This window comes from Coturnix japonica, chromosome 1 (assembly GCF_054131305.1).
Source record: "Coturnix japonica strain WE chromosome 1, WE-NBRP24, whole genome shotgun sequence".
Lineage (NCBI taxonomy): Eukaryota > Metazoa > Chordata > Aves > Galliformes > Phasianidae > Coturnix > Coturnix japonica.
This window is the reverse complement of record NC_140663.1, coordinates 73847648-73871211: the sequence shown is the minus strand read 5'-3', so window position 1 is coordinate 73871211 and position 23564 is coordinate 73847648. Positions and strand designations below refer to the sequence as shown.

Genomic DNA, 23564 nt, shown 5'->3' with positions numbered 1-23564 from the left:
CTACCTTTCCCATCTGTATGGAATCCTGGCTACCTTTCTCACTCATATGGCATGATGTCTTGAGCATTGGCGCTGCATTCCCAGAGGAACAGAATTCAAACAGCAGAGCTCACATTTTATGTGACTTGTGCATAGACACAAAGTGTGGGAAAGCATGTGCTTAGTTTCAACAGCAAGTTCATGTGTTTCCCCCACATTATGCTGTAAGCAGAGAGTGAGTGAAAATACAACATGGCAGCACTAAAGCGTTGCTTTACTGCACTGTCGCTGTGCCTAAATCTCTACATGCTTCAGCATTTTTGTGCAACTGCTGGTGGAAATATACAGCCACCTGTCATTCAGTATTGTGCCTGAAACAAGGCTCAGCCCCCAGAATCACTGGGCTCCAAACGTTCCTGGGCATCCTTGAGCAAGAGCTATTTTGGGACAGAGTATTCCTTATCAAAGTGAGAAAGTGATCCCATGATCAAAATAGGATTGGAGAGCTATTTTGAGGTCTGCAGTGGGCACCCTATGTGAGGCCATCTGTACATGCAAAACATGGGTAAGGCAGGGTTCCAAAAAAGACTGCATCCAGAATTTGGCTTCACACTTGTGTTTGATCTGAAGACTGCCTCTCTTATATATGGTGGTAGGTAATGTTGTCAACATTAACTATGGCAAGTCTTGCAGTGTTTGGTAGCGTTCCTCTAAGCACCAGCTCCTGGGGTCATGAGATTATGTAAAAAATCACACCTTTTTTCCTTACAATAAGCAAATTCCCAATTTTGAAAATAGTTTTTAAAAAATAACCAACACAAAAACTTCTTCATAAAATTAGGTTAAAATAGGCTATGATTTCTTTTAAAGGTAATAATTATTTTAAAGTTATCTTCATGGTTTTTAGAACTTGAGTCATCGTTTCTGAATGCTTGGAATTTACACTCCCAGGTGATTTTCTAGAAAGCACAGCATTTAAGATATTGAAGCTTGGGAGGGGTTAGAACTTGGGATTACAGCCAGGAGGAAAGACATCTCCCTTGTCAATGCTGCAGAAGTAATCCATTGAGTCAAAGTGCTGAGATACAAGAGGCATAGAAACTCCTTGTTTTTCACAGAGGCACTGAACACAGTTGGCTATTTAGTGCCTTTTGGTGGAAGGACAGTTTGGAAGGACAACTATTCACCAGTGATGTGTAAGGAATGTAAGGGTTTGGCTGAGTTGGAATGGTCTAATCCAACCCAATATACCGCATAGCACTTCCTAGCCCCTAGATTTGACAGCTGGGCAATGGGAGCCTGTTTATCACATACCAAGATGGAATATTTGATGTAGCTGCCAGGCATATCATCCTTAAGGGTGCTTCTTGCCATCATGCAAAAATAGGATGTCCATGAAACAAGGAAAAAAACACAACTCCATTAGAGTGAAGCCTAATGCCATAAGTGTCATGTGGGTATAGGTTTCCCCTTGCTAACAGTGCCAGGAAAGAAGCTGTGGAGAGAAAGAGTGAATTGAAAACTGTGTTCTTACCAGATAACTTCTGTGCCCTTACAAAGACACTCCCATTTCGACTCAGTTTAGACTTTGATTCTGAGCCAGAACGGCCCAAGTTAAATATCGACTTCCATTTCTTGGACTTGGTAGATAATTTTCTCCTGGAAAAAGAAAAAAAAAAATGGGCTCAGGAAATTACCTAACCTCAGAGACTTTTATCTTTTTAGTATCCAGTAAGAGCATCTGAGCTCTCTCTACTCAATGCTGCTGCTCTTTTCCTCTCACCTCTTTTAATTCTAGTGCGTGCATAAATAGCTACATAAAGAATTCTCCCTTTTCTGCGTGTCATTTCTCTGTGCTGCTGATTTAACTGTGTCATGGATGGACAGATATCTGAGCCAAGTCTTCACAGAGGTGGTTCTGGCATCATTCTACAGCAACTGTGATTGACTGAGCAATGAACTGTGTCTGTCTCCAGAAAGGAGAGGTTTCCGAGGCTAAAAGTGTCTTGCAACACAGTAAAGAAAAATTGTCTTTTAGACAGGTTTTAATGACAGAATGCAAGATAAATTCCAGTGAGAACTGATGGAACATGTACTATTCTGTAGTGCACAGAGATATCCTTTAAAGTCCTTGTGAGTTATAGCTTTTATGGATTTGCAAAAATAAAAGGATCCCAGAATACAAGTGGCTATTAATGCTTGTCAAGCCAATCTGAATTTAATCATAAGTGTTGATCATATGCTGGTATAATGTAATGACTGAAATGAGAAAGCTTAAGAGAATTAAATCAATTTCTTGTAAATGTCAGATGAAGTGGAATGCCAGTTCCCTGTGTCTCCTTGGAAATCCCAGATTTAAAATGAAAGAAGCCGCTGCTCCCGAAGCCAGCTTTCTGCTGTGAATATTGTTTAGTTTAGCTTTTAGTTCCTTCACAAACCTATTCTGATTCCTTCTTCAATCTTCAAGAGCAAGAACCATTTTACCTCTCTGACTCGCTTCCCTAAATAGGTTTCCTACTTCCACAGTTCTGCTTTTCCTTCAGAACAATACTCAGAAGAACACAAATCAGTCCTATGAAGACAATTAACATCTTAGTGATAGGACTGTTCTCTTCAAGTGAGAAAAGATAACACACTGTAAAGGGGTAATACACCCTTTTGTCTTAAACTGGTTATCCTCTTGCCAGTATTCTGTTAGATGGCTCATTTTTCCTTTAATATATCAAGTGTGAAGAAACATTTTTGCTACAGTGCTTTATGGGTCAGTAGATTAATGAGTCTCCCGCTGCAGGGGCTATAATCTCTCAGAACCAGGCAGCTGAGTAGCCATACATCAACTGATAGATAGACCAATAGATAAATAATTAGGCTGGGCACCAGTGCCAACAACTGCAGCAACATCAGCTGAAATGGGACTCTTCTCAGTATCGATGCCACTGTGTAAGTATCTCCTAGGGCTAGAAGAGAAATTTTTCCGTGTTGCTTGGCCATGATTGCAGAGGAACACAGAGAAGAATGAAGCTACACAGGTCAGTGCCACCTGGCGTGCTGTGAACCAGCCACCAGCAGGTGGAACTCGTAGCAGAGCAGTGTCTTGAACTGCTACAAGCCCAGCCCACGTTTAGCCAAACCTTGTGCTCACGCAAGGTGCAAAGACGATTAATTCCCCCTGCAGGAGGTTCTGCCCTCGTGGAGGGAGCTGCACTAGTGGAGCTATGAACCCGGCAGATGAAATGCTTCTCAACTCTGCCACTTGGGAAGGGTATGCAATTTTCTCTCCATTCATGTGTGCGGGTGTGGGGCTGTCATAAGAGAAGTTTCATTCCTAATTATGCTTGGAAACCTGCTCTTGTTGTTCACACTTTACATCCCTCTTAGCACTTACTTGCTGTCGGGGAGGTCAACAACTGTGTGGAAGAAGGACCCCGTTACAGGGACAATCTCAGGCAAGCTGTTCTCTCTCCTCTCCTTCCGGGCAGGGTGGGAGGCTGACAGACTCCGAGCCTGCGCTTCTTCCAGGCTCACCAGCTTCATCGGCAGGGAGGTGGAAGGGTGAGTCAGATTTTTCACAACCGGTGCGTTCTCTGTAAAGAAAGGAAGTACATTCCAGCTGTGGGGTGAGAGGAGATGAGAGCAAGAGCTTCATGTCTTTATTTCACTGGGACAGCTCCTCTGGAGAGAGGGGAAAGGAGAGACACGTGCAGAGAGAGAGGCTTTTGTCAGATAAGCCTTCCATCTCCCCAGCAACCTTATTCATCTGAGTGCATTACCAGCAGGGGCCACGCTTGCCAGTCAAAGGCTGTGTTACACAGGCTTGCTGCCCCTGCTGTAGATATTCCAGTGAGAAAGAGGCATCTCTGAGAAACACCAGGTTATACGTGTTCCCCTCTCTCCTCCCTCCCCAGATTTTGGAGCAGTTGAGTCTCCAGTCCATGCCTGGTGACTAATTCTTCCTCACTTCTACATCCTTCTCCCTGTCTTATTCTAGGAAAGGGGGCTGTTCTAAAATCCAGCACCACTATACCTTCCCAATGCATTTCATGGCTATGGGGAGAACCTGCATTAAAACCAGAAGCCTTAGAATTTGCCAATTAGTGTTTTGCTGTACTGGTGGCCACAGTAAGGACACAGTCCCTCATTCCCTGCCTTCTGCACTATTGTGTAGTTAGTAAGACGGTGAGCAACTGGGATCAATGTTTGTTCAGGAGAGTGTATGAGCATGGTAAGCCTTGATGATTTTGAAATACTAGTGTACAGTAGATACAGTTAGGGCTGGAAAATAGGGTAAGTGACATGTGGGATGATGCAAGGAGGTGGTTACCAATGCTCTCAGCAGAGCTGGCTTTTCTGTTGTTGCTGAAGATCTGATCCACATGATTCAGAATGAACTCAATCACCAACTGCTGGACTCGCACTTCCAGGAAAGCTGCATCCCCATTGCAGCCAACAGCCTCTATCTCCTTTGACCTGCACAGAGAAAGAAGTGTACTAGTAGTCAGCATTACCACATGTGGCCTCTGGGAAGGAGAGACTGGTTTTCTGCCTGCAAGGCTTGGAACAAGGATGTTTTGCTTGCTCTTGCTGCATCTTTACTTCCCTTTCCTCACCAGGCCTTTCTCTTCTCTCAGCCTGTTCACTCTTTTCAAAATCCTTTTCCATTTTCCCTCTCACTTCTGTTATTTTCTTTCCCCCCCATGCTATTTTCTCTTTTTGCCTTTCAGTAGAAGATAAAACAGATTTTCAGACTGCTCTCTTTTCACCAACTTTGGTCCTCCTTTAGCACTTCCAAAGATGAGTCTGAAAGATAACACAGGAGCCTTCAAGCACTACTTCCAGACCCCTATGCAATGCTTCAGTCATCTCTCCAAGGAAGATTTGAGTGAAATCTCTCAGAAGCTTGCTCATGTCAATCCCATGCCAGTTTTGACAACACTCTGCTGTGTGTCCCCATAGGCTCTTCACTGCCCCCTGCACTCTCTTATTCTTGCTCTCAGCAAAGAAACATTCCTTATCTTGACATGCCAAAGTGTTGCTGAAGAAATAATCACTGGGCGATGGATCCTTTGTAAAGTTAATGACTAGTGTGTTAGATAATAGCTTGGGGCATTGCCAATAGGATAACCATGTAAGGAGACTGCCATTGCGTTTCCTGACCCTTTTCTTATACTTCTTGAGACTTGCACTTAAAAATAGATTGCAGGAGGAAACAGACTTCAGGTTTTTGACAAGGACAGATGCTGGAATGAAAACATCTCAGTTGTGATGTTCCCATTTTTTAATGTTCAGTAGAGTCAACATCTGATTCCTTTTCAGAAGCTGCTCTGTCTTTTTCGTGATTTGCCTGTAACTCTCTTGCCAATGTCCCTTCTGCCTGCCCTGCAGTGGTCCTGGACTCACTTATTTCACTTCTACTCAAGCAGTGCTGGACATAGGACTGTGATATTGTTGCTGTGTCTCCGTCTTCCAAGTGCTGATGTCTCACACCACACCACTGCAGAAGTACTGGCACCATCGGAAATGTCATTTCCGTTCCACAGTGATGAGCTAACTCCTCGTTTTTAAATCAGTGTACTCAGCTTACAAATAACAGCTTTATTTTTGAAAAGAGAAGGGGGGAGAAAAAAAAAAAAAAAAAAAAAAAGCAAAACCACAACTTTCTTTGGACGCTGGCACTGAAACCTCAGATTATTCAACCTGAAAGAACTCTTTATAAAAGCTACTTGTTTTGGCTCTTATGTTCCCTTTAGTTGTTCTGTTTTTTCCTGCTTTTTCATTTCTCTCATTTGATGGGTTTTTAGGCACATGTGCTGCTGATTAACATTGTGCACCGGCTGAGGGGATTCTACCATACCTGAGGAGATTGGGAGCCCACACCAAGGCCAGGTTTCTGGTGTGCATGTTGGTCATGCTGCTGAAGGAGGCCAGGTGAGTCAGGTGCTTGATCAGGTATTCCAGTGTTCTACAGTGGTTTCACACAAATAGAGAAAAAAGTGTCAGATCCCTCAGCATGCGCATGGTAATGTCACCTATAAGCTGTTAGTACAGTGTAGCCTACTATATGTTCTCCCTTCAGCACAGATGACCAATACTTGTCTACTGGGACAGCAGGCCTCAGGCTCAACTGTGAGCTCAGGGTTGTCCCTTCCTCAAGGAGAGCAGTGCTTGCAGTGACCCAAAAGGCCTCATAGGAGAGGATTTATAGAACCAGGGTTTGCATGGGTTGGTGTGAATGCCTGAACAGCCTTGCACTGAGGTGGCCAAGGACTAAACACAAACTAAACGATCCTCAGCCTAATAAGTGTGAGGAAAATGGCATCCAGATGGGAGAAAGGGAAGGATACTGAAAAGGCTGATGGTTTAGCTCAGGTACTTGCAGCAGATGATCTGCTTCTTACCACAGCCACAATACTGTCCAAGAGTGCCATGATGTTTGTACCCAAGAAAGAGGAGGATAGACTGAGACAGGGAAAGTCTATTTAATAACAACTCTGATGGCATTTAAATGCCTGATTTAATTGTTGTCAGATTTGGAAACAGTCAGCTGTTGGGAATTAACTTCAGGAAATTAACTCTGTTGCTGTTTCAATCAATATTCCCTAATGCCAAGAGCCGCCATCTTGTTCCTCAGAGCCTTGGTGGATATGTTCCCACCTGTAATGTGATGGTGGTAGCTCCCGGATGACATTTTGTATCCGTGCCAACTGCTCATCCTCGGGGAAGCGTGATACTGCTTCCTGTGGAGATAAAAAGAAATAGTCCACCCTGTCAGTGTGCTCAGGGGAAAAGAAAGAGGGGTAAGGAGTGTCACATGAGACAGCCTGTCTCTGAGGGCATGCTCTCTTGTTACCTTGCAGAGCTATTGGTAGGAGACTTTGCGTTCCCAGCACAGCAGAAATCTGCTGTGATGTTATTTCAGGCCTTGTTACACCTTCCCCACACCTTGGGACAGGATGGTCAATGTTTTGAGGAGAGGTGGGGTTTGAGAACTGGGAGCTTCAATGAGGAATTATGTTTGTTATCTCTTTATATTTGTGTATTGATGAGTGAAATAGAAATGAACGGAAAGAGAAAAGTGAAAATAATGAAAAACTGTGTTGAAAAAATAATAGGTTTTTCAGGTCCTGTGTTATGAAAACAGCTTGGATGTGCATGTTCTATATTCATACAAATAAGCAATTTTTCACCTGACATTTAAAGATAGCTAGAAGAGTCTGTGTGAGTTTGCATCTTTTATGATGAGAGAAGTAAAATCACAGTCCAGGTAAGTTAATGTATTCTTACACTCAAGGTTAGACTAGATTAGTTGGAATGAAGGTTATACAACTTGGGCGTGATCAAGTGTCTATGAAGCAAAAGCCTGAAGAGACATGATAATTTCTGTCTGCATTCCTAGGAGCATACTGCACAGGTATCCATCTGTTCAGCTACTGCTTTTCAGTTTTTGTGCTTGGGAGGGCAAATCACCAGCAACTTCAAACAATGAGTGACTGTCTGGGAACCCCTTGCCTACCCTGCTGCCACTGGGGTTTGGACTGAATTCAGAGAAAGATGTAGGGAGCTATGCTACCAGCAGAAGTTTTGCCTTAACATCATGAACCTGAAATTATCAGGCACAACTGCAGAAGTATCTTCTTGTCCTTGCCACAACAACATCCATGCTAACCTATCCCTATTCAGGTCACTGTCTGTTTCCCTGCAGACCACCTCTTATGTGCAACCAAGTCAAATCTTGCTAGTTTCAAGGTCAGAGATGCACAGGAATGTGTTTTACTCCCTATGATTTGGAATTCAGATCTGTGCCCTATAGCTTTAGTTTTCTCACTGGTGTCACAGCAAAGAAAAACGCATGTATTCACAAGCTTGGTGTACATGAGAGGGGGATGCACGTCTTTTACCTAAATTAAACTTTAACTCCTTGCGCTACAATTTCTACAACAGAGGGCCAAATACTTATCCTAGTTACAAGCCCACACTCACATAAATATCCATACATCAACATCTCTAGGTGGCTGGGAATCAAGCCTTTCAGTGCCGCAGATGGGCTGTGTCACCATACCGCCATCACTAGTACAACTTCCATGACCTGCCATGTCCCCACAGGCAGCTGCACACGTACATGGCATGAATCACATCTCTGCCTAGGAAAGCAAAATACCTGAACTGAAGAGGACAAGCCCTTCTGAACTGAAAAGATCTGGCTATGAGCTTCATTTCCAACTACAAGCAGGAAACAAGACTATTCTGAAATTTGAGAATGTGATGCTAACTTTCGTCCTGTTTTTATTATTATTCTGATGATACAGTGCCTTGGAATGGAGGAGGGACCAAGTGAAAGGTCCTCTCTGAGGATCATCAGGATGTTAAGGGGCAGACCTTTCGCTTCAAAAAGTAAGAAATGAAAGAAGAAAAAAAAACTTATTACCATAACCCCAGAAAACCTAACTGCAAGCACTCCCATAATCTTTGCTTCAAGGAATATAAACTTTAACAGATGCATCTAAAACATTAAATTTCAACTGGAGACTACGAAGTATTTTTTCCCCTTGTGTTGATTTTCATCCCTACATTTAACTTCTAGGTCTCAAAGATCTAATGCTTAGGAAGCATATGAATATCAGACTTTATGAGTTTGTGATCCATTCAGACTTCCAGGCCACATTTCTGAGCCATATTTGTTGTGCCTTTGAAATCCAAGGCCCTCTCCATGCTCAGGATTAGAACAGTGGAACACACAATTCAAGGAAGAACCAATAACTCCATTTATTATATTCCCTTTAATCCTGGCATTAATTCATGTCTTCTGTGCTTTCATCTTTCAAGTAGTTAAAGAGCGCTCTAAGAATGGCAGAAGGTATCAAAAACAACTACAAATCTTGGATTTTTTTTTTGTTGGTTTTTCTAGAATACACAGTTCACAAGCCCTGATTAACAAGCGATCAGTGACAAAAGGCAAGTTTGGCTTCCTACAGCTGATTTGTAATGAGGGATCATCAGTCTCTATGCACAGGTTGGAACAAGCCGAGCAGAGTCAACTTATCTATCCCATATACAAGTGCCTGTCACCAGAATATGAGATTGCAAACTAATGAGTGTGAGAAGACACTGTTCTGCAAAGGTCGGTAGCCACTGAGGTCATGACTGTGATGCTACATCTGTGACTGATGACCAAAAGGCCAAACCCTCTCTAGTCATTAAGGAATTTGACTTTCCTTAGCTGTAAATGTCTGAATCACACCGGTGACTCAAAGTGGAGCCTGTCCCGTCTCAGAGGCAGCTCCAAGTGAGTCAGACAGGCTGGGATTAGCATGCATCCTTTACTCCTACCAGCGTTCTTCTGCTTAGGCACAGCTGCCATCATTCGCTGTTCAGACATCCCACGCACATGCACGCTCCGATAGCGGTTTTTCTGCTCCTCGGGGATTTGGTCTTTTTTCTTTCTTTCCTCCCTGTATCTGACTGTGTTTCCTGTCAGCTGGGTTACCCATTATAAATCTGTACTGAGTAGAATTATGTGAATAATGGATCTTGTGGTGGAGAGGACAAACTAAGAAGCCTGAGTTTAACCAAAAGAAAGAATCACTTTTAGGTCAATTCAAAGTGATAACATTTGGGGGAGCTGGCATGAGATTTTAACAAGCAATTGTTCAATGCTGACCAAGCATCTTACTCCAGTATGAATCCATAATCCAGTGAAAGAAAACTTCATTTCAATTCGAGGCTGCTTAACCCCTTTTCTGACATACACTTTATCTGGGAGCTGGATGTGTTAATTTCACGTTGAAACATTTCCTTTAGAAAGTATTTGTTAAAAAAAACAGAAGATTTGGATAGTTACAGAAGTGTTTTCCCTTTTGTTTTTGAGCAAAACTATTTACCAAATGTATCTAACAAAAACCTGCAAGTCATCAGCTCAAAACTGTGTTTTTCAGCAAACATTCTTTCCTGAAAAAGGTTTCCATCTAAATCTTCATGTTTCCTTTATAGCACTTTTCTTTCATAAATCAGCAGTGATAGCCAGAAAGACACTAGCCAAATAACTCCAGCAAGAATGAGGCTCATCATTTACTATGAATGAGTGAGTAATAGTCTGTATTTTCAAGGTCCTATTCATTCTTGCTGTCTCCATTTTGGAGAGCCTGTTTTACATGCTAAGGATCTCTAATATTCCGAGAGTATTGAACAGTTTTTCAGGTCTGCTCTGACTTAGGTTTTCCTATCTGCCACCTTAAAACACAGCCAAGTCTTACTTAAAAATCGGCATCAAAATAGCAGGACACCTAGCACTATTGTCTGTGAAGCAGCATAGCAAGGCTAACACATCGGTGTTCCTCAGCTCAGTTATAGTACCTGGCATCTACTTGACTTCCCTGACCTACAGAAAGCCCCTTTACACAAGGAGTCTTTAAAGAATATCTTCTTGTCTGGACCCTGTGGGTCTCTCTGGGTGCCTCCTGTGCAGCGTTGTTTGCAAGTGCTTGACTTAGGGTAGAGAAAATGCAGATAGCAGCACTTGAAGCTAAAGTTGCTTAAACATGATTTTGTCAACAAAATGTCTTCTCCGCAACATCCGACATTTTTGGCAGTGTTTGTCCCTTCCACTGCCCAGAAAATAGGAAAGAGTAGGATGATAGAAATTCTTAACAAAGGACGGATGTTTCTAGCACTGAAAAAACAATCCTTCCCATCCCCCCGTAGCAGTTGTTTGAAGATGATGGCGAATGCTTGTAGCTGAAAATTCACACCTCTGGTGTGGATGATTTCAGCCTGAATGACTGGATTTATATTCATTGGTGTCACAAACAACTGAAAATGGATTTAGAAGGGTTAGAACCAGGTAACCTTAATGATAAGTATAGCCTGCTGTGCCACCTTTTAATAAAATATCGTCTGTCATCAAAATTAGCCAACTCTCTTAAAAATTCAGGTTTCATGCTTTAATTTTTCAGCTCCCTGCAGTCCGCTCCTACTGTATCCATGTATAATCTATGGCTGTTTGACTTACTACTCTTTGAATTACAGTCCCTTTAAACAAGGTTGGAGATTTCTGTTTGGCCAGCTGCCACTTCCCTCTGCTGTTAGTATTTACGACAAGAGCGTGACGGATTTGATATGTCATAGCTGGCATAATCTGTGTTATCATTTGCTCTGAGGAAATGCTACAGATGCAGAAAAAGTTGGTACATTACATGTGGGTTGAGCAATCCGTTTGTTCAGGTGTCAGGGACTGTGGGAGGGACAGGGAAGAGGAAATCACTTCCTTGTAATTATGATCACAAGCCCCAGGTGACCCAAGAGGCTTCCAGTGATGGACAGTAATGAGGAGAAGAAAAAGAATTAGGAGTTCTGGGAGGAGATGCACAGTGGGAAGAAAGAGTAACACCAGGGAAGAACTGCAGTGGGGGAAAAAAAAATGAACAAAAGAAAGGAAACTACAGAGAAAATGAGAAAAATAAACACGCAGTGGGGGAAAGAAGCAAGGACATAGAAAGAGACAGCACAATATGAGAAGGGAAGAGCACTGAGACGTGTTTATTCAGATGCACGCAGCAGAAACCAGGGCATTGGAGTTGAAACCCAAACAGCTGTCACAAGGGAACCTGTGGCATGTCCACGCTGCTGGTTAGGAATGAGGGCAGAAAGGGGGCTCACCGTGAATTTCTTGTAGAGCTCATAAGTGAGCAGAGGGTTGGGCAGCTCCCTGAAGTACAGCTTGCAGAGTGACCCCACACAGTGGATGTCCTGGAGGTAAACTTCCCGCGTCAGGTCCGGGCATTGGTCAGAAACAAACTCTTGTCTGAAACAACATGGAGGCAGCAGTGTAGATGAGTAAGAGCTGTACCATGTCAGAACTCCACTCCGCATAATTTTTTTCACAGCTAGAAGACAAAGCATGCTGAAAAGCAAAGACGTCTCTATTTTCCACTGCCTGGCCCAGAGATCAGGCCCCAAGACTTTGATTAGTCTCTGGTTTCCCTAGCACGGTTCCATGAGGGGCCTCCAATCTGATACAAAGAGATTGCTTTGTTTTAAAATGAGAGAGAACAACTCAGCATTTGTGCTGAGACCCTCCAGGCCTTTTCCATTAACAGATGTAAAGGGAGGCGTTTTTCTTTGTCATGTATTATACCCCTGCAATGCTGTGTTTCCCTGTTACCAGCTTTTGACACCATTTCCCTTCTGCATCAGTGCAGAGCTCTGTTGACCCCAGTATGTGCCAGGGGAACTAACAATACAAAGATGCAGAGCAATGTCACTGAATCCCTCTGGCATTCAGACCAATTGACCTTACCTCAGCTTTTGAATGTTGGATGTCACTCCTGAGAGGCGGTAGATCCCATCCACGATGCCATGAGTCTCAATGAACTCCGCACAGCTCTTCAGCACATAAGGGACTAGGAGAGGAAAAGAAAGGAAGAGACTGAGAGCGGATCTTAGCAGTACTTACAAATATCTAAAAGGTGTGTGTAAAGAGGATGAGGCCAGGCCTTTCTCAGTGGTGCCCAGCAAAAGGATGACGGGCAACAGGCACAAACTGGAAGACAGGAAGTTCCATCTGAAGTTGAGAAAAGAAATCTTTAATTTGAGGCTAACAGAGCACTGGAACAAGTTGCCCAGAAAGGTTGTGGAATCTCCTTCTCCAGAGATATTACAGTGATGTCTGGATGCTTTTCTGTTGTAGGCAACCTGCTTTAGCAGGGAATTGGACTGGATGATCTTCAGAGGTCCCTTCCAGCCCCTATTATTCTGTGATCCCATAGTGAATACACACCGAGAGCTTCCGTAAGTCACCGCAGAGGAGACAGTTCCATCAAACACTTAGCAGAGGCTCTCGGCAGACTCAGGGAAAGGTCCAATAACAGAAGAAATAGAGGGCAGATTGAAAATAAACCCCACAGAATATCCGTGGCTAATTTGTGGAGTGAGGACACACAGTGCTTCTGCCATGTCATGCTGACATGAGACAATTATTGAGCCTGAAGTCATAGAAACACTGTGGGAAGAAAGGTAGGGCTTCTCTTTCTCTTTCTCTCTCTCTCTCTCTTTCTTTCTTTTTTTTTTTTTTTTTTTCCTTTCCAGAAAAAGAGGCAATTTCACTCTAATTGAAAGCATGAGGTAAAGCATGAGGTCCCAGGAACATTCCCCCTCCCCAGGATAGAGCTCCAGCTTTGCTGAATCAAGCCAAAAGGACTGATTGGCTTGGATAAAACTCAGAGAAGCGTTCACACTTCCATATAAGCCTACATACCCATGGTTTAGTGCTCATAAACTCCCACAGAGGGGGTATAAAGTTCAAATATTGACTAGATCTGCACACTGGCAAATTCTGACATTGGCTTCAAATGTACTCCATCAACATTACCAGCCAAGGACTTAACAGCCTTCAAGCTGAGAGGAATCTGAGGCACAACATTTACATCCAGACCTGGATCCAAAGCTCATGTTTATTTTTTCCCATTATATAGGCACAGGAACCCCCCATTCTCTTGGTCAGACCAAGCCTCCCTGTCCCCAGTACTATAACAACCCCAGCTATAACAATAACAGTAAGAGAGTCCTTCCTTATTAGGTGCTAGAAACTACTGTGTATTTAACGCAGTGCTTCACGCAGCCATAAGCACAGAAGCCAGTAAATGCAAAAGTTGAAGTTCCTTGCTGTAATGCTGACTCTGCTGCACTGTGCATTCGGAAAGCTGCACGGAAGAAAACAGGCTAAGCCACACGTTTTACTGGAAAACCAGGCATAGCAATTACTGCATCTTTGTGACACCACAGAGATAATGCCTCTGGCTGGACCTTCCCTGATCTTTCTTGCTCAAGTTCATGGCCATAATGACATATTAGCACACGCTTCATCACACAGGATCCAAAGACAGCACCACAAGGACAGCCTGGAAAACAAAAGGCTGAGATATTGCTGTTTTTCTCCAAGGTGCCACTGAGGCCAGAGGCAGCTCGTGGTTTCTCAGAAGCATGAGCTTGCACTACCACGCAGACCGGGCTGCGGGCCTTGCTGAGGAGGGCTCCCAGGCTATTGCTGAGCCCAGAGTCAGGGAAGCACTACTGTTCTGCCTCTCAGTTCTCACTGAAGGAGATAAAGAGGTCCTTCTTGTGTGTCCCTTAGTGTGGCCAACCCAAATGGAGGGATAAACAAAGTGCCTATGATTACTTGGAAATCTGAGTGATCCAAACAGGCTAATTCTCTCAAAAGAGACCAAAGAAGTCCATTCAGAGTGACAGAGCATTGACATGGTAGGTTTTGGTTTTGTTTTGTTTTGGTTTTGAGCATGGTTTCATTGTGCTAGCAAAATAGCCATGTTGGATCACACCTAAAGTCCTTGTGCTGTTTTAAGAGCTTTGAAGAGCTTTTGAAGCTTTAAGAGCTTCACATTGCTGGGTTCAGGCTAACTAGCAGCTGAGCCTTTGGCAGAGGCCTTACCCTACTGCAACAACAGCATTCATGGGATGCTGGTGAAGTTACAGGGCAAAAGCTTTTCAGCAGGCAGTCGTGGACTTTTTCACACCAGTGCCTTCCCCAATGAACATGAAAAACATTCTTTGCAGTGCCTCCAGAACCCAACTACTCAGACAACTGGGTGATGTGGAAGGATATAGAGCAAACCAAAAGTATAACATTTCCTACATGTCTTGCCAAGAAAAGCCCAAGTGACACATCAAAAAAGAGGACCTTCCTATCCCAAAATAAGTCTTGGTTATCTGTAACCGTAACAGAGAACTTATATCATATGATGATGAGCATGCTAGAAATAAAGAGAAGGAAAGGCCAATGACATCATGCCTCTTCTTCAGTTTTGTCTGGTTAGTCTGCACTGCCTTTGTGGCAGAAGTTATGAGTACGTGGCATATTACAATTGCCTTCTTGGGTGGGGTCTCTTTGAGGGGAACTAATGTGAAGTGAGCAGTAAAATGAAAGCTAGGCTGATCCTTTTCCCTTCAGTTCCATTGGGGTGGAAGAACGGGTGGACCACTCCATGCCATCTGGAAAAAGACGACTTAATTGAACAGAAATCCTATTTGAGTTGGAAAGCTACGTGACAAAGTCTGTTAGAAAATTAAACAGCCTTTCAAGTAGACAAACATAGCATTGCCACATGGATATAGTTCATACCAACGGTGCACTTTGTTAGACCCTTCTTAAAACCCCAGTGTTAAGAACAAGTGTGCTGAATAAAAATGCATACACTGATGTTTATTGCATCTAATCTGACCTCTCACAAGTGAGACCTATCAAATCACAATTTTTTTTGCTGAGGTTTAATTTTCTGGGGATAAATTAGGTCAGGAGGCCTCAGGCACATAAGCAAACCTCTTATACGTAGACCAGAGAAGACCAGCTCCATCTGTTGAGGACTGGTAAGATAAAAACAGGCCTAAGGAGAATAATCTGCAGCAAACATATAAAATTCACCGTTGAAAGTGAGTGAAGACTCCATAGTAGAGACGACCTTAGAGGATCCAGGTGGACAGTGTGCACCAACCTCTGTCAATATCTCTAGCCCTGCAACCTGCCCTTCTTTTCCAGCCCTGGGCTTCTCCTGTATTTCTGCCAGTGCCCTTCACTCATTAAATACATGACTTCCTGCCATACCAGGTCTTTGACTCTTATGAAGAGAAACAGCTGGTTATGTCAAAATGTGTAGTGGTTTTGTGATGTCAATAAAATCCCACATAGGGAATATTTCACTTGCAACCAGAAATTAAAGGCTTTGACCTCAGATCCTTGGAGGTGAAAGGACTGCATCAGATTCCTGCAAAGCAAGTCCCTAAATGTAGCACTTGTATGAAACTGGCACAATAACTGTTTTCTTTGAGCAGAACCTGCAGCTCTGAAATTCCTAAGCAGCTTTGATCTCCTACAAAGCTGGGTCTTTAGTGCACTTGAGGGATATGGGGTCAGAGTGGGGTCCATCCCACTTCCAGCCATCTTTGAGATATTTGGATCATTTTGGATCTGGCTACCAACCGTAGGTGCAGAGAGACACAGTCCCAGAGCTGTGGGTGTCTCCTGAAGGAAGATCAGATGGGGATGGGGATTTGTAGCAGGAGCTGTGTGTGCGTGCAGGCACTGAAAGGGAGGGGGGATGGTCTCCAATCTTGACGCTTCTATAATTAAAACTGTGCTGGAAGCTTAGAAGTTGGAAGAGGCAGCTGGTGTCACACAGACCCCGCTTGTTCTGCCAGACAGCCAAACTGTCCTCATTTAAAACTACAATAGAAACCAGATGGAAGAGGAGAGGAGAGTGTGGAGCAAAGCATCAGTCAGAAGGGAAATTGAGTTATAAACATGCTGCACACAAAAGACAATACTTCTCTTCCCCTAGACAAAAATAAACCAGAAGGGCAGTCACAGTAACTCGTTCTACTCTCACTAGATATTACCTCCAAGCTTAGCATACACAGACACTTCTCTTCAGCAGGGTCTTTTCCATGACCACAGCTCATGCCAGCTTCATTACTTGTCTGCCAATCCTATCAAGCCAGGTACTTCTCCCTCTCCTGTCCCCATAGGCTTGCAGCATAAGTGATGTGCACTAAGCCTCTCACATCCCAGCATGGAATGAGAGCTCTCTCCCTTCTCCTGTTCTTTCCGAGCCATGGCGTAACACTCAGCAAAGCTTCCCACCAGTGAGCAAGGAGATCTCTTTCTATCTGACAAAGACTTCATCTGTCACAGGGCTGATCTTTTAGGATCAAAATAAGCACAACCTTTCAGCGGGTACTTGGTTAAATCACCTATCAGCCCTAAGAGGATCACTAGGAGAGAGGGAGTTGTCCCATCTTACAAAGCCAGAAAAAGGCAAGAAAGATACTAATCCAGCAAGAGATGCAAACAACTGCATGCGTTCTTCAGTGATGTCTTCTAGAATAAACTCAGTCTCCATGCAGTACAGAAGGACCCTAGGGAGGAGATTGCTTCGTTAGCCACACAAACTTGTCAGTGCGGATGCCATCCAATGAGACTGTGCTTATACTTAGCTAACCTGGACTGGGTCACCTTGTCCAGAGCACACTGTACAAAACTGGACTGAATAGCAGCAGGCTTCACTTTTAACTTTCTCCTTTTGTTACTCTCTCTGAAGTCTCCTGCCATGGATAAAAACTACTGACAGCTATTCAGATTCTCCTTAGTGCTTTGTTTATGCTACATGGAGGGAGTTTAGTTTTATTTCAATTTTAGTTCAAGGAACTGGAGGAATAAATACAGACGTTTCATTTCATTTATAAGACCAACTTTTGGTGTTTGAGTTGCAAGAAACAGTATTTTTCTTTTTCAAAGATTTCCCCAAAGAACAAATCCTGTGTTGTAAAAAAGTTGTTGGCATTTGTATTTCATTATTTTGTTTTTTTATTTTTTTAAGTATTTAAATGTTTTTCAGTATTTTTTAAGGTTTTCTTCCATTGCTCTTAAGAGTAATGCACACTTCCTGTCACATCATGTCAATTTGTGAGACAATGAAGATCTAAACGGTTTCTTGTTTCAACTTAAGGTACTGAACTAGGAGGTGTTTCCCTCTAGAAAGGAAGTGTTTCAGTCTGTCAGTCAGTGTTTCTTTGTGCATACAAACATAACAGAACAGTACACATTTTAGAACACACCAATGCATTAACTCCGCCACTTAATCATAGGAAAGAAACAACACTGTGGCAATGAGCTTGAGGTTCCAAATTGCCTCCGAGTTCACAGTCCCAACCCATAGAAGCTGGGAATGAATCCTGCCTTGCCTGCAGACATCATCTCCTCCGCGTTCCACAATGCCCTGGTCAGCAGCAGGCAGGGATGGAAGGGACTGCAGCACCTGGGACCTCTGCAGAGGACCTCCTTTGCCCAGAAGTAAGGTGCATTGAAGGAACTGGGGATGGGGAAACTGCTACTTCTCTGCCTACCAGGACAAACAGAGAACTTCATTCTCTGGGTTGTCTGCGCATACTTTTCCCCAGCAATAAATTCGTTTTACATAAGAAGTAAAAATAAAATGGTCTCATCATCAACTGCCAGCGTTTACTTTGGCTGCAAGCACCAAGCTACCAGAACCACCCTGAGCACACACATGCACACCTATGTTTGAACAGCATGAGGTCACTGAACAAGACCAAACAAGCTTAAAAACCAAATCATCTTGATGGAGCTTTCCTTCTCTCTTCCCCACTCACTGCCATAAACACAGTTAAAAAAGGATGTGAATAGCTGGTGCTGTGGTGACCCTGTCTGCATGGACAGCACTACTGAATCACTGTGTAAGTCACACTCTTTGTATTATTTTTCCCTGTGTTTCTGTGGGAAACATCTCTGCAGTGTCCTGAAGGTCAGCACAACTCCTTGCAATGACAGCTCCATCCTGAATGGGCTCAGATATACAATACATGGGTCTGTCAGAAGCTATGAGCCAGCCGCCTCCATGGCTGGGGTGGGACATGGGCAGAAATGGAAGAGCTCACAGCAGACCTGGCCAGCACACCAAAGAAAACCTCAGAGAAAGCACTGCATAAGCAAACACTTAATCCTGACTCTCAACCCCAGCAGTCACCATACACCTCTGAAATGCAGCTCGTATCTTGGACATAGCCAGCAAATTCTGTTGTGCAGGCACTTTTGAGAAGAGATTGTACTAAATACAAGAATAGTTTTGTTAGGGAAACATCCTGCTGTGGGTTTCCTGAAAAAAAAAGAAAACAACAAAAAAAAAAAGACCAGATAACCAAACAGGATATCTCCACTCCTAGCTTTTATAACTTTGTGGCTTAGATTTTGCAGCATGGGTCAGTGAGCTGTGCACGGTCTCAGCTACCATTCATATTCCAACAGCAGATTAGGATTGGTACTGTACGCAGTTTTGTTCAACACAGGTAACTGGGGTACTTAATTCTGGTAACATAAGAATGAGAGGGCTGTGAGGCAGAGTGTCACCATTAACCTCATTTCTGATGACACATACTGAACACAATATCAGATTATAAGGCTGTGTCAGAGGCTGAGGGGATGCAGGAGTGAGCAGGGCAGTATCGATGCTGCAGCTCAGGGGATCCAGGAGAAGCAGCTTGCAAGAAAAGAATGCCAAAAAGAATAGATGGACAGTGCTCAAGGCTCCAGTCTCTTGAGTGCTCACTGACTGCCTTTCATTCAAATCAATAAACAAGTTTATGGACTGCAGCTGTCACACTGCATTCTATTTTTCTCACACTCAAGCACAGACATCTATGTAAGCCATGCTAATCTACTTTGCTGCTGGTAACAAAGAGAAGAAAATATATGGATTTCATAAGGTTTTTTTCCTCCTCTTGACAGCTTTTAACATGAATGCTTTCATTTAGAAGGGCTTCAACAGCAAGTCAGATAAACAGTCCACAGTATCCACATTCTAGTCGAGTCTGTGAGCTGATGCTGGCTTGCTCAGCTTCTTACAGCACCAAAATGATGCTAGAAGCAATTGTACACTATTGTAACTATTTCTTGGCTGTGAAGAGCATAGAAACAATTCGACTGATGCTTGGGGATTCTTACAAAAGATACTTAAGACCCAGAACCTGGAGAAGCCAAAGGGATCAGTTCATATATTCCACGCCTGGCTCTGTGTTAGCTTGTTCCTTAATCCTTTCTGAGTTCGATTTTATTGTGCCAGGCAATCTGCAGTTCTCCCTGCTGTTCATTCCCAGCAAATCACTGCTGTCACTTTGAGCAGTAGTAGGGTAGGGTAGGCTGGAGGCCCATCAACACTTGTGGTTCCCTTTCCAAGTTTTCTGCACAGTGAGTGGGTTACATGCGTACAGGACAGACATTCACCAGCCTTAAAGCACACATCCAGGGGTGTCAGCTAATGCAGAATGGCACAGCCAGCGAGCTCAGGTGTTTTAAAAGAAGACCAGCGACCAGTCACCCCTCGGAGAGCCCAGGTCACTGTTGTTTGCAAAGCACAAAGCCACTGAGAAGCAGGTCCTGGATGAAGCTTTCATCTGGATGAAAACCTGCCCGTCTGAATCTCACAGCACGTATTTATATACGATGCTATGTTTTTCTTTCCTTCTCATTTTGCCCTCTATCACACTGATGGGCTGATGCAGACTGACACTAGATTATGCAGCAATGCTCTTTCACTCAGGCTCCTCACTGATCTTGCCTCTAGGGCTCTCCTGGTGAAGATTGGATACAGCAGTTTCTAGTGGTTACTCCAAATGGGCTGTTTTACAGATAGTCAACAACTTAGGGCAAAGAGCAGGAGAAATTGCTGAGAATCATTATATATCACAGACAGACAGATGAGGAGCCTAAATAACAAACCCTTAAAGGCTGCCAATGAGAAGTGAAAGGCAAATTAAAACAGACTTTCCAAAAAAGTAAATAAAGCTTTATGATGTCAGTGTGATTGAAAACAAACGTGTGAAGACACTCACAATAATCAGACATTATAGTTTAAAGCCAAGCCTTATGAAATTCATTCCATCTTTGCACAGTTGCAGAAGCATATATTTAGACTGAGTGTTTTCATTGCAAGACTGGCTGGGCCTGACCCAAGGAGCTTCACTCATACAAAAAATCCCATTGAATTCAGCTGTGATTTCCACAAGAAGAGAAATGCTCTACATCCAACTCTTACTTTTTACTGTGGCATTCAAATCCTAGAAAACTAAGTAGAAATTGCTTCTGGCAGTGAGAGGTCACCTCTAAATGCTCCTCCCAGCCCTGCTCAGATGAGAATGAAGACAAGTTAGTCCTTATTTCAAATGGATTAAGCTGTGAATGATCTGGATCACTGATGCTTGTCTGGTGAAATGACCTGCTGTTCTATCCCTCCTAAGTAACGCCGCCCAAGGCATATGATTGCCACAGTCAGTGGACTTGGTCACTGTGTTCAAGAGGAATGAAGAAAATTCTGCCAGAAAAAGTGATTGGTCAGACACACGTACCCATATATAAAAATACTTGTCTATCTACATGTATATCAACATGTTGGTGTAAATGTATGGGTGTGTGCATATATATATTTGCGTGTGTGTGTGTATACATATTTAACATATACATACAAATAGATTCATGTATGCGTGTACATATATGTGAGAGAGATTTCCGATATATATTGCCAGGAAATTCTTCTTAGTGAACTTTAATAAGTTCTCAATTGAAATCCAAAGGCCTACAGATGGTGTTTACCAAGTCAAAAGCCACAAAAGCCTTGCTAGGCTGATGTCATAGGTCTGGGACATGCCTCACTATGGGCTGCTTCCCTTGTTTGTTGCAGTGTGCTCAGCTAGCCAGAGTAAGCCACTGCCACAGACATTTTCCATGCTCTCCCATTCCAGACAAAATTCATTTAGCCTTGCCTTGCATATTGTTACTGTATGCTAAAGAAACCTCTGAGCTAAGTATTTGCTCTTAGACAAGGAAAGCAGTTTGTTTGGGGATTAATTCCTCGTGTGTGCATGTATTTCTGCATTGGGATGTCTCAGTGGGTTGGTTTCACTCAGCAGCTTAGCTAAGAAGAGTAGCCCATGGGAAAGAGGACATTTTGGCTGTACCTTTCCACCTCTGGAAGCTGCAGCCCTCCAAGGTATGTCTTACAGTCTTAATCTCAGGGATCATATTTTACTTTCCATCCGTCATGGAGCGTAAAAAGCCCTAAAGGACTTTGCTAAGCAGCCTGGCCCCAACATCTGGATGTGATGCTGTACCTTCAGGGCTTCTTGCAGAGGCAGCAGGGAAAACAGCACCGCACCATCTGCCAGCCTCGGGGCAGATCTTGTGTTGCAAGAGGGCTCTTTGACCTCCACAAGATTCATCAAGGGCAGCACAGGAGGCAGAGCATCATTTGCAGATGGTGTCACAGAGCCTCCAAGCCTTCCAGAGGCTGATGCTGGGCAGGATGGTTTAGAAGAAAAGTATTCTTGCCATGCTCCTTGTGGCTGCCTCCACTCCAGGAGTCAGCGCTGATGAGATGCAGCCTAACCACAAGGCCTGGTTTCTCCCAAGCTGAGCTGCAGGGCAGAGGGGGGAAGGTTTCAAAACCAGAAACGTGCTGTCAGAGGAAAAATGATGAAAGGAGGCATGCTATGGCTTTTACAGCTCCTAATGAGAAGGGGAAAGAAATTAAGCTGAATTAACTCTTCCAGCATAAAGCTGCCTTCTCATTCCCCAAAAAGACTGCCTCATCTGGCAGGGACAAGTCAGAAGTATCTATCTATAGGGTGCTATGGGCCTGTCTGTGGGAAGAACTGTCCCCATGACTTTCTTCCTGCACACAAAAAAAACACATTATTTCCACTTGAGATATAGCCTCCCCCTCCCTCCATCTCTCAATAAATAGGCATGGCAATAGTTATCAAGCTGAGGGTCATTTTCAGTGCTAACAATGGGGGAAAAAAAAGAAAGAAAGGAAAAAAAAGGCAATATCCAGCTGTTACCAAAGCAGTAAATCTCATCACTTCACAACTGCTCTCCTCAGTTCCCAAGCCCCCCAACAGATTCCTGATACATTCCATATTTTGCTCTTTATTTTGTTTTCCATTTGGCAAAGGACAGGCTCCAAACCAGCATGAAGAAAAACAATCTTTTTTTTTTCCTTTTTTTTTTTTTCTCTTTTTTTTTCTTTTTTTTTCACCACGCTATCTCTGCTCCAAGTCAGACCAGGTAGTGCTTATCATTTCCTCTGCACTGCAAACACCAGTGTGCCTTCATTTCCTGCCACTGAGCCCTGGACCCCAGGCTGACATTGTTTTCAAGGCCTCTCTCGCCTGGACGCGCTTCCTGTTGATGTCAGGCCTCTCTTCCTCCCAGAGCAAATGGCCTTCCTGCCCGCACATGTATCCTTTTCCACCAGCACCAGCAAGAGCCATTTTCCTCCACTGAGGCTGAGAATAAAAACAAAAGTAGGGATGTAAAGAGGAGGAGCAGAGGGGGGGATGTTTGACATCAGGATATATCTGGAGCCCATCTCCATGAGGAGGAGGAGGAGGAGGAGGAGAGGTCAAAGCAATAGAGCTGTGTCTCAGAGATGCTGGTATTTGTGAGTACCGAAGAAATCACTTCTTAGCAGAGAACATCAGAGACTAATTACAGCTGCTGATTTCCCGCTGCTAAGGAACGCAGGTTCACAAAAGAAAAAGCTATAGCCACGGCCTCCATGCTTCAGCAGCGCTGTCATAAGCTGCGGGAGATGCCAAGACCTTTATGCTAGACTATGGCCTTCGATTTTATTCTTCTAAATGGAGGAACCTTTGCTGCTGCCAGCGCTGTTTCGTCAACAGCAGAGAAGCTGATGGTGATTGCAGAACATGGGTTACACCAGACTGAAGCACTTTAGCTTGGCACGTTTCCATTGCATGCCTAGGGAGGGAGAGCATGACCCGACACCTTTTGGGATCCCCCCTGGACCACAGCATTTAAAGTCTGCCTTAGTTCCACCAAGAGAAGCTGATGGGCTTTCCCCACATTACACCAAGAGTTAAGAAGGACGAGGTGGCTAAGATGACAAGGAGTGCCTGAGCATGCTGAACCTGCCATCTGGGCACCATGCCTTGCATGGGGAAGAATACAGGTGCAGAACAGCCCATGTGTGTGCATTTATACCACCCCTAGG

The 23564-nt window shown here is 43.7% G+C and overlaps 1 protein-coding gene and 1 long non-coding RNA gene across 5 annotated transcripts in view; one reads left to right on the top strand and one right to left on the bottom strand.

Moving 5' to 3' along the window:
- The window catches only part of ARHGAP31 (Rho GTPase activating protein 31), a 56098-nt gene that overhangs the window by 11404 nt on the left and 21130 nt on the right, over positions 1-23564 (bottom strand). Inside the window, exons 2-8 of the mRNA XM_015876217.3 lie at positions 12269-12371; positions 11629-11773; positions 6631-6713; positions 5831-5938; positions 4301-4446; positions 3365-3563; positions 1514-1638 (exon numbers count right to left, since the gene is read on the bottom strand). Coding sequence (XP_015731703.2) covers positions 1514-1638; positions 3365-3563; positions 4301-4446; positions 5831-5938; positions 6631-6713; positions 11629-11773; positions 12269-12371 — 909 coding nt within the window. The remainder of the gene's footprint in view (positions 1-1513; positions 1639-3364; positions 3564-4300; positions 4447-5830; positions 5939-6630; positions 6714-11628; positions 11774-12268; positions 12372-23564) is intronic.
- LOC107320404 (uncharacterized) overlaps positions 3010-23564 on the top strand; it is a 29178-nt gene continuing 8623 nt past the window's right edge. The window contains exons 1-2 of one of the 4 annotated variants that reach the window (XR_014945249.1): positions 3010-3241; positions 5778-5904. This is a non-coding gene — a long non-coding RNA (uncharacterized LOC107320404). The remainder of the gene's footprint in view (positions 3242-5777; positions 5905-23564) is intronic. The other 3 variants (XR_014945248.1, XR_004308893.2, XR_014945250.1) reach the window with 3 other exon arrangements.